The sequence below is a fragment of the Oncorhynchus gorbuscha genome, linkage group LG26 (genome assembly GCF_021184085.1).
Source record: "Oncorhynchus gorbuscha isolate QuinsamMale2020 ecotype Even-year linkage group LG26, OgorEven_v1.0, whole genome shotgun sequence".
Lineage (NCBI taxonomy): Eukaryota > Metazoa > Chordata > Actinopteri > Salmoniformes > Salmonidae > Oncorhynchus > Oncorhynchus gorbuscha.
This window is the reverse complement of record NC_060198.1, coordinates 26,985,135-27,000,096: the sequence shown is the minus strand read 5'-3', so window position 1 is coordinate 27,000,096 and position 14,962 is coordinate 26,985,135. Positions and strand designations below refer to the sequence as shown.

Genomic DNA, 14,962 nt, shown 5'->3' with positions numbered 1-14,962 from the left:
ATGGAAGGAGTATCAGACCACTGCAAATCTACCAAGACCTGGCCGTCCCTCTAAACTTTCAGCTCATACAAGGAGAAGACTGATCAGAGATGCAGCCAAGAGGTCCATGATCACTCTGGATGAACTGCAGAGATCTACAGCTGAGGTGGGAGACTCTGTCCATAGGACAACAATCAGTCGTATATTGCACAAATCTGGCCTTTATGGAAGAGTGGCAAGAAGAAAGCCATTTCTTAAAGATATCCATAAAAAGTGTCGTTTAAAGTTTGCCACAAGCCACCTGGGAGACACACCAAACATGTGGAAGAAGGTGCTCTGGTCAGATGAAACCAAAATTGAACTTTTTGGCAACAATGCAAAACGTTATGTTTGGCGTAAAAGCAACACAGCTCATCACCCTGAAAACACCATCTCCACTGTCAAACATGGTGGTGGCAGCATCATAGTTTGGGCCTGCTTTTCTTCAGCAGGGACAGGGAAGATGGTTAAAATTGATGGGAAGATGGATGGAGCCAAATACAGGACCATTCTGGAAGAAAACCTGATGGATTCTGCAAAAGACCTGAGACTGGGACGGGGATTTGTCTTCCAACAAGACAATGATCCAAAACATAAAGCAAAATCTACAATGGAATGGTTCAAAAATAAACATATCCAGGTGTTAGAATGGCCAAGTCAAAGTCCAGACCTGAATCCAATCGAGAATCTGTGGAAAGAACTGAAAACTGCTGTTCACAAATGCTCTCCATCCAACCTCACTGAGCTCGAGCTGTTTTGCAAGGAGGAATGGGAAAAATTTCAGTCTCTCGATGTGCAAAACTGATAGAGACATACCCCAAGCGACTTACAGCTGTAATCGCAGCAAAAGGTGGCGCTACAAAGTATTAACTTAAGGGGGCTGAATAATTTTGCACGCCCAATTTTTTAGTTTTTGATTTGTTAAAAAAGTTCCACTTCATGATTGTGTCCCACTTGTTGTTGATTCTTCACAAAAAAAATAACATTTTATATTTTTATGTTTGAAGCCTGAAATGTGGAAAAAGGTCGCAAAGTTCAAGGGGGCCGAATACTTTCGCAAGGCACTGTATGTGAAAGTTTCATTCCAGACAAAGTTTCTATGCTGGTGAATAATTTAATGCATTATTCCACTAAGTGTTAAATACCAACCGTGACTTAATCACCATTATTTCTGTCATGTTTCCAGTCCTGGTGTAGCGTTCATTATATCCACTGATGGTTTCTGTTGTTAAAGGTCACCCCTGACGTTGCCTGACAAGCTAATATAGCTCTATGGAGCGCTCAGAGCAGTGTACCAGAGTAATAAAGGTCCACTTTCTCCACAAAGGGGAAGGGTTAACGTCCGTCAGTCTAGCACTGAATGACTGCATGAGAAACAGCCCCTGCAACAATACAGTGTACTTACTGTGTGTTCACACAGCATAGGGATCCAATGATCTGGATGCCTCTCAATCTTCCCCATCCACCGTTTTGAAACAATCATCCCCAAACTCTCCCACACCAGTCCTCGCCATATCATTTGCATTTTAATTTATCTTTGTCACACAATCAATCAATCCTTCCAAAAGTGGAATTAGCATAATTAGGCATGTCATTCCTTTTAATCTTCAGTCTTCATTAAGGGACTTCAGATATGACAGTTCCAATTAGGTCCCATTGTTTCCATGATCCATCAGTGAGTGTTGTAGCTAAGCATTTTCCTTTTTTTCACATCTAAGAGTGTTTTCCTGTTATTGTCATCTTCCCTGCTATAACTAGTGGTTCATGATAGATGTTGTTTTTCCTCTGACACAACAGTGTGCTGGACTCTCACCCTCTCATCCCCTCCTCCCTCCTGCCCTCCTGCCCTCCCTCCCTCACCCAGGCAGTCTGGGGTCTCATGTAATTTAGTTAAGAAGTGAACTGTCTTTTCTTCTAAATATAGAGCAGCACGTTGTTCTCTCTCAATCAGCATTCACCTACAGATCATGACTGTATCTCAGAACACTACAGTGTGTTTGTTCTCCAGAATGGCCATGCAGAAATATCTAGATTCATAATCGTTAATGTGCCTTATAACCAGAGATTAGCCAGTGATCAAAGAATGGTCATATCTACAGCAAAGGGCTTCAAGTTTCATGGGCTTCAAATCTAAATCTAAGGGTTTTGTGGTCTCCATGTCAATGGGTCCACATTCTCAGAACGTTGTGATGTGTTGTTTTCTTTCACTTCTTTTGATTAAATGGACTTCAGCCTGAGGGTATGTGGATGCCTCAGTGAGTGGACAAGGAGCTAGTGTGTGTGTGTGTGTGTGTGTGTGTGTGTGTGTGTGTGTGTGTGTGTGTGTGTGTGTGTGTGTGTGTGTGTGTGTGTGTGTGTGTGTGTGTGTGTGTGTGTGTGTGTGTGTGTGTGTGTGTGTGTGTGTGTGTGTGTGTGTGTGTGTGTGTGTGTGTGTGTGTTCATCCACCTCTTAGAGACTCAGCTCCCCTGACAAGTGATAAAATAATAATGAGAACATTTGTTGCTTCTGTGTAGGGAGTCAGAGAGGGAGAGAGAGTGAGAGAAGTAGCGGGGGTAGGGGAAAGCAGAGAGGAGAGCAGAGATAGGATAGGGTGAGAGATAGGGATATGAGAGAGAGAGAGAGAGAGAGAGAGAGAGAGAGAGAGAGAGAGAGGCAAAGAAAGGAATATGGGGGATAGATTTTGACGTAGACTCTACTCGGTATGATTACCTTGAAATGCAAAGAAACTTCAAGGAAGACGGGGAAAATGGTGAAAAGTATGATGGAGCAAAAATAAGGAAGGGTTTTGGTGATGGGGTTGAACAGAGTGAGGTCTGCTTTAAGAGACGTGACAGCAGGTCGAGATAGAGAGAGGAAGGGAGAGAAAGAGAATGTGAAGGATAGCTGTCTGAAGGTGCTTTGACAAACTCTCTCTCTCTCTCTCTCTCTCTCTCTCTCTCTCTCTCTCTCTCTCTCTCTCTCTCTCTCTCTCTCTCTCTCTCTCTCTCTCTCTCTCTCTCTCTCTCTCTCTCTCTCTCTCTCTCTCTCTCTCAGAGCATTGTTTAGATCCTGAGGGAAAGAGATTAATGTGGATGTCTTGAGGACAGACGGTGTGCCTGGACCAAAGCCCTTAGGGTCCAGTGGATAGATGTCCCAGGGGTGTGAGGAGGGGTGAAAGGGTTCCTAATTGCGGTCAACTGGTGCGGTCAGTCAATTGCAGGGTTTGACTAGAGAGAACTGGTCAGAACCTGTGAACCCAATACGATGTCAGTCCAGTCCTATGGGTTTTAGCTGAGGCTGTGCTCACATCTCAAGGTAGACCGTGTGACGTGTTTTATTATTAGGTTTACAAGCTCTTATTCAGTTTAGATTGTAGGCCTTGGACTGGGAGTACATGGTTAGCTGTTCACAATGATAGCTGTTTACAATGTTAGTTGTTCACAATGTTAGCTGTTCACAACCCAGTATTCCTCATAACTTTGGAGGTTCATGAGCCACCCATACCGTGTGTGTGTGTGTGTGTGTGTGTGTGTGTGTGTGTGTGTGTGGCAACCAAAGAGTCTCATGGACAGGAGCCTGCATTGAGAGAAGATGTAGCACCTTGCTGAGTGCTAAGAGTATTTGACCAGACTTGCAGGCATACCTCAGTCTGACTTTGAAGTCTGAACCATATAGGTTACTGTCCCACTGGGCACACCACATCATTTCAATGTGAAATTTGGGTAACATTTGGTGGAAATGTGGGTAATATTTTGTCTAGATATCAATCAATGGGATGTCAACCTTAATTCACCCACTCAAAAAGACAGCCGGCGATTTGTTGAATTTCGGATGTGTTAGCACTATGCTTTGAACCATCTAAAAGCACGACCAAATTACAATGGAAAAATAATATCAGATTTTTGGTTTAGTTGTCATCTAAATGTGTTATCACTTTACTTTCAATCTTTTTTTACATTTTATTTCACCTTTATTTAACCAGGTAGGCTAGTTGAGAACAAGTTCTCATTTGCAACTGCGACCTGGCCAGGATAAAGCAAAGCAGTGTGACACAGACAACAACACAGAGTTACACTTGGAGTAAACAATAAACAAGCCAATAACACAAACAAGTCAATGACACAGTAGAGAAAAGAAAGTCTATATACAGTGTGTGCAAAAGGCATGAGGAGGTAGGCAATAAATAGGCCATAGAAGCGAATAATTACAATTTAGCAGATTAACACTGGAGTGATAAATGAGCAGATGATGATGTGCAAGTAGAGATACTGGTGTGCAAAAGAGCAGAAAAGTAAATAAAAGAAAAACAGTATAGGGATGAGGTAGGTAGATTGGGTGGGCTATTAACAGATGGACTATGTACAGCTGCAGTGATCGGTTAGCTGCTCAGATAGTTCATGTTTAAAGTATCCAACTTCAGCGATTTTTGCAATTCGTTCCAGTCACTGGCAGCAGAGAACTGGAAGGAAAGGTGGTCAAATGAGGTGTTGGCTTTGGGGATGATCAGTGAGATATACCTGCAGGAACATGTGCTACGGGTGGGTGTTGCTATCGTGACCAGTGAACTGAGATAAGGCGGAACTTTACCTAGCATAAACTTATAGATGACCTGAAGCCAGTGGGTCTGGCGATGAATATGTAGCGAGGGCCAGCCGACTAGAGCATACAGGTCGCAGTGGTGGGTGGTATAAGGTGATTTGGTAACAAAACGGATGGCACTGTGATAGACTGCATCCAGTTTGCTGAGTAGAGTGTTGGAAGCTATTTTGTAGATGACATCGCCGAAGTCGAGGATCGGTAGGATAGTCAGTTTTACTAGGGTAAGTTTGGCGGTGTGAGTGAAGGAGGCTTTGTTGCGAAATAGAAAGTCGATTCTAGATTTGATTTTGGATTGGAGATGTTTAATATGAGTCTGGAAGGAGAGTTTACAGTCTAGCCAGACACCTAGGTATAAAAGCAGGAGATGTATATTTTGGGCCACAGACTTAGTCTGGATTTAATTCCAGTTTGTCTAAAAATGTATAATTGATATGTTGGATTCATGTCACCATTTCAACCAAAAATACAAGTTAAGGAATAGGACTAAATCAAATCAAACCGTTATATAAGATCCATTCATTATCCAACATATCAATTATTAATTTGTAGACAAAGTGGAATTAATGCCAGACTTAGCCCTAGTTCAAACACCACTCTAAAACGTCCCTTTCTCACTGGAAGAGCGGGGATCGAGTGCCGCCTTAAACGATTATAAGTGCGCCTCGTCGGACTTCTGATAATAGTTCAGCAGCCTCTGCCACTCTTTCGGCGCAGTGCGGGTGAAGCACGCCTCTGTTTCATGTGGCGCACCAGAGCAGTTCTTCCACTTTCAGAAGACATGACAATGCATATTAACACATGTTAATTGCATGCAAATAATGGTTGCTTCGCTACCACCACGGAAGCACAATCGGGGTCTCGGATTCGCAGGTGGAAGACTTCTGTGAGAGGTCGCTGTTATGCCTGAATTCGACCCAAAACCGACAAAAGGTTTCGCTGCGGTGTTGAGCTGAGAAACCAACCCGTACATCAAGCGAAGTTTATAACCGTGCCAGCCCGCTCTTAATTTCTACTCACTACAACTCGTCATAAATTCGGCGCCTGGACAGTGCGTAAATCAGTGGCACAGATGGAACTATCCAAGCTGAAGATACCTCTCCTTCAAACGTTGATATCTGGTTGCGATGACAACCAAACACAATTCAATATCCAGTTTGTCTACACATGAATACTGTATATGTTGGAAACACATCTCCATCTTAACCAATAATCAAAGTTAATGCATGGCACTAAATCAAAGTTAATGCATGGCACTAAATCAAAGTTAATGCATGGCACTAAATCAAAGTTAATGCATAAGACTACATTTAATCTGGTCAAACTTTGAATGCGCTTTAAATAAAGTTTGATTTGATTTAGTGCTATGCTTTAACTTTGATTTTTGGTTGAGTTGGAGATGTGAATCCAACATATTAATGATTAGCTTGAAGATTACATTTGAAACCAACCAAAGCTTGAATCCGTAAGTCTATACTGTATGAATGGTCTATTTGTAGTTGAACCGCGGGTTGAATTGAAACAACAGCTGTTGATGACTTGCAAATGCTATCTAGGAATAAATAGTATAATATTGATGATATATGACTTATAAAGTATGGTTACATTGTATTTGTTCTGTTTAAACCTACTCTTTGGACTGACTTTGATAACAACAGTGAATATATTTAGTTATTTAGATATCAATAATCCTTCTCGTGATAGCACATTGGTTGGTAGTAGTCAGTGATAAATATCAAAACTAGCAGATCTTGGGTAAAACTCTGGATGGGAGACCAGTATGAACTTATTGGATGGGCGACCAGTAGGAGCCCAGACTATTGTTTAGTTTTTTTTTAATAGTGGATATAACATTGAAGATCTGACATTGTTTTAAATGTACAAATTCAACATATTTTATACAAGGTTTGTCTTTGTTGAAAATGGTTTACAATTATGACATAATCCTTCGGTTGAAATTCCATCCTCAAAACATGTTTACGTTAGATCCACGTCACAATACATTTACAAATGACATTGAAACAACGTCGATTAAACCAGTTTCTGCCCAGTGGGATATGTCTCTACGCAACCATGACTTTATTTGACTGCATGGATTTTGTAGCGAGATGGCCTCTGGATCATACCCTCCGTGGAGTATCTCCACTTTATCGTCAGACAAGAAATTCACCAATTCATTTTGATAAAAGTCAAGGCATGAGTGCACAACATTTAATAGTCTTGAGTACTTGTTCACCTGTGCATTAAAACGGACTAGTCTTATAGCCAACAATATTCGATTTTACACAGTTATTTACGTGCGTAACTGTGCAAATGGTGAATAGTTTAGACTTGTCTATAAACCATTAATATGCATCCTTGTAATAGATTATTATAATTATAATAGACTAATAACATTATCCGTATTATTATAATCGCTGTTATTACTATCTTATATTATTATTACTGTTATTGGTATCACAGTACAGTATAACATGCACAAGATCCTCGATCACATTTAAATGTAATTAATTTGTTTAATTTATACTGCATATTTATGCTGCTTTGTGAGATAGGTCTATGCCATACATGAATAAATCGAATCTACTGCAACAGGTAGTCTAGGTACATTATGTACATTGGATATCAATGAAGAGATACGACAACGGCACGTTTATTCGTAGCATGCTGCACTTTTCATTCAAGTTTCATCGTGGTACAAAAATCATGCAGCATCAGGTGCTTTCAAAAAGTGAAAAACAGTAGGTCCAAATACCACCTTGTACAGTAGGCTACAGGCCAAGCCGCGTGCATGCAGGAACTGAACAAGAAAACACTATCTGAAGCAGTGATGGAGTTTGTTAAACATGCAAGATCCCAGCACCTTGAGTGTTTGCCTGACATGCTACTAAGAAACGGGACCAAGAAAAATGCATTTTCAGAGAATTCCCACATCCAAAACATCCACAGACTACTGTCAGAACTGGAAAGAGAAAAAAACGTAACATCTGCATGCGTAAAGTTGCTGACGAGTTAGTTTTGTTACTTGAACAATTATGAAATATCTACTTTTGCAAATAGAATTTGAGGTAACAACGTGTAAACACTTATATCACAAGAGACCATTACTTTGTTCAAGTTGACAGTCAAAAACGACACCATATCCAACAGCCTATGCGTAAACAACGATGCATTCCTTGTCCTCCTGGAACTTTTGATGTGAGGAATTGTCCGCGCTTGACTGCAATTGCAGTCTTTATTGGCAAACATGTTTCGTAAGGAAATCAAACGCATTGCATATCAGCGTGCCGCCCAAAAGACAGCGTGGTGAGGCTATGGGTCCGTGGCGCGCTGCTACGGACCCAGTCCTATCATCCCCGGCGCCTCTACGTCTTTGGAAGGTCTCCGATCCTTCACCATAAAGTTAATCATACTCTCTGATTTGATCATGAGGTTGCAGCCCAGGAAAAAGATACCAAACATGACCGTGAGCGACAGTACGCACAGGACGGCGATCTGTACGACGCGACTGATGAAGAGTTTCCGCTCGTCCGGAGGTAGCGCCAGCGAGCCGCCGTCACTGGTTGCCACGTCGGTCGCGTTGCAGCAGTTCGCCAGAGTACCAGCGAGGACTTGGCTCCTGTTGAATAGTACGCCCTGGGCTTGGTCGAAGAAGGAGCTGTTCATGTCTCCGTGGATGTCAATCTGACAGCGCTTGGCAGATATGGGCGCACGCGGTTCCACAGACACACACTCACGGCTAAAACCTGGCTCACAGTTTCAATTTGCGTCATGTGACTGGGAAAACAAACCAAAGTAAAAACAAATGAGAAATGTATAACCTTGTTTTAAATTCGATAATAGCAGCACGGCCAAAAGCTGATATGTCGGTGCGTGTCAGCGGAGAGAAACTACCCCAACCCTAACCAGATGCCTTATTCAGCATCATACTTGCGAGTCAAAGTAATAAACTGAACACAACTTCTACGTAGCTCGAACCTCTCTAGCGGGTCCCCTTGGACATCTCGAAGGAGGTATAAATCTGTACGTAAGACTGCCCTGCATGCGCACATGTGCCCGCTTGAGTGCGCTTTCGTGCCAAGTCTCTCGTGCATTTTAAAGAGATGATGAGTTCCGCTCTCCATGAGGGGAGGTGGGCGGGCGGATGCGGAGAGTAGACAATTGAACGATTTATGCAACCCTCTTCGACTGTCAGTGACAGGCAGTTATATGGAGTGTTATTATTACAATATGTAATCAAAGGCATAAGGAATGGTTATGGTCTGTCACCACCACTTAATTAAGAACTCCCATTAGATGATTTCTGATGGATGTAGAACGTGGCAATGCTTTGTAACCTTAATTACGGTAGATGCATGTATCAATCTCTACAACACAACATTCTCATATCCACTGCATAATAAAACGGGAGGCATAACAACAAAGGAGGGTTCTGAAAAGAACCCGAGGTACTGTACAGTTCAGTTCTGCATTCATCCTCCAAATGCCACCGTGACAGTACAACCTTGAGCACAGTCATAGAGAGACACATTTCTCCATCTCTCAACTTGAATTGAGAGATGGAGAAATGTAATCAAGTTGATCAATCTGGGCAAACTTTTCAGCAGAGAAGTCTATTTCCACTCCTCCTCTCTCCATACTTTCCCCGTGTGTGTAGACGCCAGTGCTATTTTCGCTGAGATTAACTTGCTGGGTAGAAGCCTCTCTCGGTTTTATTAACATGCCTTATTCAAATATCAGTTTCTCTCTCAAGTCAACAGTCAAGCTATTTCAGCCAAACCCCTGATGAAAATTAAGATCTCTGCAGCACTATACGGCACTGTACTATTCATACTGTAGCCTATACCTGTCAACCTATACCTGTCAACCTATACCTGTCAACGAGATGCCCAGGTTTAGATGCTCTGACAAATTGAAAGCAACCATAATCACCATCATCTACATGCAGATTGAAGATTGGGTATAAGAGCTTATTGCCTTTGCCTCCTATGGAGTCAACCTTATCAACCTTGCCATTTGTATTGAAAACCGTATATGTGCCCTAGTGATAGGCTATATGATTGGCTATACATATTCTAGTTACTGAAAGCGTATCCAAGGCTCACATTATGCATATCTTCAGTGGTTTGTAAGGACTTTTTCCCTTCCCAATTTGGCTTTCGGTGTTGAGCTCGTGTCAAGATAGAGGACCTCACAAGGAGCCTTAATGTTATGGCTGCAATCCCGTTAACGGGATAATTGTCATCAACAACTGCTGAATTGCATTGCGCCACATTCAATGAATATTACAAAAAACATTTATATTCATGAAATCACAAGTGCAATATAGGAAAACACAGTTTAGCCTATTGTTAATCCACCTGTAGTGTCAGATTTTGAAAATATGCTTTACAGCGAAAGCAATCCAAGCGTTTGTGTAAGTTTATCGATCGCTGGACAAAACATTATGTACACTTAGCAAGTTGCTTGGTCACGAAAATCAGATAAGCAATCAAATGAATTGTTTACCTTTGATGATCTTCGGATGTTTTCACTCATGAGACTCCCAGTTACACAATAAATGTTCCTTCTGTTCCGTAAAGATTATTTTTATATCCAAAATACCTCAGTTTGTCTTGCACGTTATGTTCAGAAATCCACAGGAAAGAGCGGTCATGACAACGCAGACAAATTCCAAATACTTTCCGTAATGTCCACAGAAACATGTCAAACGTTTTTTATAATCAATCCTCAGGTTGTTTTCAAAATATATAATCGATAATATATCAACTGCAAATGTCTTTATCAGTAGGAGAGGGAAAAGCAATGGCTGTCCAAACTCTGTTGCTCGAGCAAAACTCATGCGACCACTTGAGGCGATGTCATCTTTCTGGCTAATTTTTCAAAATAAAAGCCTGAAACTATGTCTGAAGACTGTTGACACCTTGAGGAAGCGATAGGAAAAGTAATGTGGTTGATATCCCTTTAAATGGAGCAAAGGGAGGCTATGGAACATGGAGTTTTCAAAATAGAAGCCACTTCCTGGTTTGATTTTCCTCGGGGTTTCGCCTGCAATATCAGTTCTGTTATACTCACAGACAATATTTGGACAGTTTTGGAAACTTTAGAGTGTTTTCTATCCAATACTAATACTAATATGCATATATTAGCAACTGAGACTGAGGAGCTGGCCGTTTACAATAGGCACCTTTTCATCCAAGCTACTCAATACTGCCCCTGCAGCCATAATAAGTTATTAAGAGGCTAATTGTAACTGCTCATATTCTTCCTCTCATGATGATCACCTGCTACAGTAATATTATTCTCCTGCTTCCATTACCACCTGTTATCTTTAGTACCATCAAGCCCTCTTTAATGGCCAAAAGGGGAACTGTATTCTCATAGGTCCTTATCTCTGGCCTCCACAATGACTTTGAGTGTAGAGAACATTGACTTGGAACAGAAGTGATATCATTCTGAGTAGTAAACAGTATTTCTCATCATAGACCAGACCACTACTATTATTCACATGGAACCTCCACAGTTCAGTATTTCTTTATATTTGAACAGGAGTATTATAATAACCTTACTGTCATTTATGCTTGTCCTGTCCCTGGGCATTGTAGAGTAGGCTATAATATGAAGAAGCAATGGCACCGACGTTATGGGTGAGCAGGTGTAGGCTATGATGATGCTTTCAAAAAAATACTCCCTCAGATAATGTGAGAGAATATTAAAGCCCCCAGACCTAATATTCTGTTTATCTGCTCAACAAAGCCTTTGAAAGCCAAATGAGGATGCTCACGATATGTCTGGTTATAAGCGGCTTTAGGCTGTGAACTGACAAGCGTGTGTACAAACAACGATTAGCTCTTTACACAAATATTTAATTACACTTCTAGGGGGTCAATTACAGTTGATTTATCACTGTATAATAACTGGAGATCAAACTAAGTGTTTTGGTGTCCACCAAGCTGGAATAATCCTATTAGCTTTTCTCATTTCGATCAGGGACTTGTAAATGACAACAGTTGGCGCTATCATCTAATGCTGTGTAGATGTCATTCTGTTCGTTCATTTAATAGTGTATTGTAATTATAGAAACAGACATGGATTTAAATGTTGATTCCTTTGTAAATACAGCCTGCCTCCCCATTAACGATAAAGCACACAGTCATCTATTTATGAAACATTAAACTGCAGCCCACGCAAAGTTAAATATGGTTACAGTACAAAGTACAGCCAGGGAGTTTCATTCCTGAATCAAAAGTGAAGAGAAAGTTCTTGAATGAAAAGTCTGTTACTTTGGAACATTTTGATAAGAAGCTGCTTTTTGACAAAAGACTCGTTCACAATGTTTCAGCAGACTTTGAAGTCAATGAATTATATTTTGTCTTTCATTTTTGCTGCATACAACCTGTTGGTAAAACTGAGGCTTATATTGTGGAATACAGACGTTATAGTTTCGGAGAAGCAGCACGTTCTTTTTGGTCAATTACTGACATCATTAGTGACACTAGATGCAATACAGAACTCAACACAGGTCACAGGTGGCATGAGCTCATTATTATTTCATATCATGACACACAGCATGTAGACCTGTGTATAAAGATATAAATAGATATGGAAAGTACATATAGACATGTATGTGTGTCCAAAGACTTGTTCCTTAGCAACAGTAGACCTGTGAGCATAGTGATAGATGGCTGGTAAAGTTATTTTGGTTGAGAAGAGGAGGGAGGGAAGATGAGAGGGAGAGAGAGAGAGATGGGGTGCCTGGACGAAGGAGAAGGCAAAACGCTTCCACTTAGCACAGGGGAATTGGCAGCCTAGCAACACAAACTAAGTAAAGACATCCCCTAGCAACACGCAGGGGTTTAGCCCTTACCTCCCTCCTCCCCCTTCCACCTCCACCCATGTCTTTAGAGGCCTTCACACACGGCATGGCAGCATCTGAACACAGCAGAGTAGAAGCCCACACCCTCCATCCCCCACCCCAACCCCTTCATCTCCACATCCCTTCTCCAGAGGTGCAGCTGGGGGCATACTTCTTAGGATGTTGATCAAGTTCAATTAGTCTAATAGATTACCTACAGCCAGGGCTTCATTAGATGAACAAAGTGTGTGTGTGCGACGTGCATGTTAGTGAGTGGAGGTCAAGATTCAATGAGAGAGTGAGGGGATTAACCAGCAGGAAACACACATAAACAGAGAGAAGGTTAGGGAGTATAGAAGAGAGAATCCGAAAAAGAGAGAGAGAGAGAGAGAGAGAGAGAGAGAGAGAGAGAGAGAGAGAGAGAGAGAGAGAGAGAGAGAGAGAGAGAGAGAGAGAGAGAGAGAGAGAGAGAGAGAGAGAGAGAGAGGCCATGTCTGGGGTTGTGGGCACTGTCACCTGTGGGACAGTTAATCACATAGAGCTAAATGTAGTCATTAGTTCCCCCTGACAGAGACTCCAGGTACACAGCAGCAGAGTGTTTCTGACCGCTCCACTCAACAACCCCTTAACAGGCTGCATCCATTAGTCATTCAAGTTGTTTCAGCGAGATAATGGCTTCATTGCCTTAATTTGTTGTAACGTTGTCCTGTGTGTGTGTGTGTGTGTGTGTGTGTGTGTGTGTGTGTGTGTGTGTGTGTGTGTGTGTGTGTGTGTGTGTGTGTGTGTGTGTGTGTGTGTGTGTGTGTGTGTGTGTGTGTGTGTGTGTGTGTGTGTGTGTGTGTGTGTTTGTGCACCCATTTGTTTGAGTGAGCGTATCTGTTTGTGTGTTTGAGGGCAGTGAATTTGAATTGCATTGCCTTAATTTAATTAACTTGCTTTTTCTGCCTCCTATCTCCAGGGAAAACGTCTCCCACACTTCCCTCATTGAAGAATCTCCTGGCCTAAACATGTTGGCAGATCTACACATCACTCATTAAACTTTCAAACTGGATTCCTCTCCTTCTTTCGCCCCCTCTTTCTCTCGCCACCTCTCTCCCTTCCACCATATATTATTCTCCACTCTCCCTCCCCCTCTCTCTTTGTCTCCGGCTTTCTGTGTTACACAGCAGGCTATGAAACAACCCCATTGTGCCAAAGAGTGGATGTGCTTTTAAAAAGAGCCCGTGGAAGAAAAATGCTCACCCTCTCTTTATCCCTCTATCCCTTTCTCCCCTCCGTTAAATGCCAGTTAAGGGTCTTTCTTTCCCTATACGTTCTCGTTTGAGTTGCTCTTTACCGAGGGACACCTGTTGAGGAGAGGAGCAGTGCTCTCCGAGCCAGAGAGGCAGGGGGCCAGCAGGTCAGGAGGCACAGTGTCACAACACAAACAACATGTCCGCCATGAGAAGAGCTAAGCCACATCTCGTAAGGTAAACCCCAATGAGATATAGACTACCTGGGTTGCAACAAATCCCAGGTGGACCCCCTCTTACATAATGAGGTGGTCTTCATTATATCAGACCCAGTGAAAAGGAAAGGGGTGATGTGGTGATGGTTGGTTATCCAAACACTGATATTGGCAGAGTGATTGCATTCTCAGACTCAGTGAAAAGCTTGACAATGTGCTCTATGGAGCGGAGGCAGAGGTCAAGACCAATCTCCTGCCCACCCCCCCCAATGGTCCAGCTCACTGTCTTAATTGGGTGCCATCTGACCCCCTCTTTAGCTCTTTACCAGTACAATGTGAGCCATGGAGCATTATCCCCCACCCACAGCCAGGAGCAATCAGAGCCTAATGCAAGCACACCGCCTGCCTTCCTGGGTATTACAGCTTATCTATTTCTCTTTTTCTATCCCCCCACCTCGCCGCAATTCCAGAACACTGGCTGGTGGCAGTAGCTTAGCAACCAGCGAGACAGAGAGAATAACAGTATAGAGGGAGAGGGACAGTGATTCAATAAATGGACAAGGTTAGAGGCAGAGAGAGAGAGAGACAGGGACATTGTCTGCCCCCCTTCCCTCGTTGTTATCCCCTTCCTGCACTTTTAGAGGTACACCATTTCTCTCCTGCTCCATCACTCCACAATGGACAAGCCTGGGAGGGCCACGAAACAGGTCAGGTTCAGATAAAGGTAGAATGGATCAAACAGGACTACTGAATCCTTCTCTAAGGAAGAGATGGCAGAGAATGGATGTAAATAGTCCAGCCTACATGCCCACATACACAACAAGCAAAATATGCTTAAAGCCCTGTGAAGCCTTATCTGAAAATTAAACAAAGATGCAAACGACAACGTTTACACACACCTTTCTCTGCATTGTTATAACAGTGTATTGTTTTTGACAATATGTTTTGTATTCCTATACATCTTTTATTTAATGAGTCTTATTTTCATTTCATACATTTATTTAGTTGATATATAAATGTATTCATTCATTTATTTCAGTTTTTTTTTGGGGGGGGGGGGTATTGT

At 42.1% G+C, this 14,962-nt stretch overlaps 1 protein-coding gene and 1 long non-coding RNA gene across 2 annotated transcripts in view; one reads left to right on the top strand and one right to left on the bottom strand.

The window, feature by feature from the left end:
* LOC124016129 overlaps positions 1-14,859 on the top strand; it is a 30,209-nt gene extending 15,350 nt beyond the window's left edge. Inside the window, exon 3 of the long non-coding RNA XR_006835313.1 lies at positions 13,408-14,859. This is a non-coding gene — a long non-coding RNA (uncharacterized LOC124016129). The remainder of the gene's footprint in view (positions 1-13,407) is intronic.
* Positions 7,224-8,648, bottom strand: LOC124016128 (reprimo-like protein). The gene has a single exon (XM_046331658.1). The coding sequence runs from the start codon at positions 8,258-8,260 to the stop codon at positions 7,928-7,930; it is 333 nt and encodes a 110-aa protein (XP_046187614.1). The 5' UTR covers positions 8,261-8,648; the 3' UTR covers positions 7,224-7,927.
* Positions 14,860-14,962: the final 103 nt, after the last annotated feature.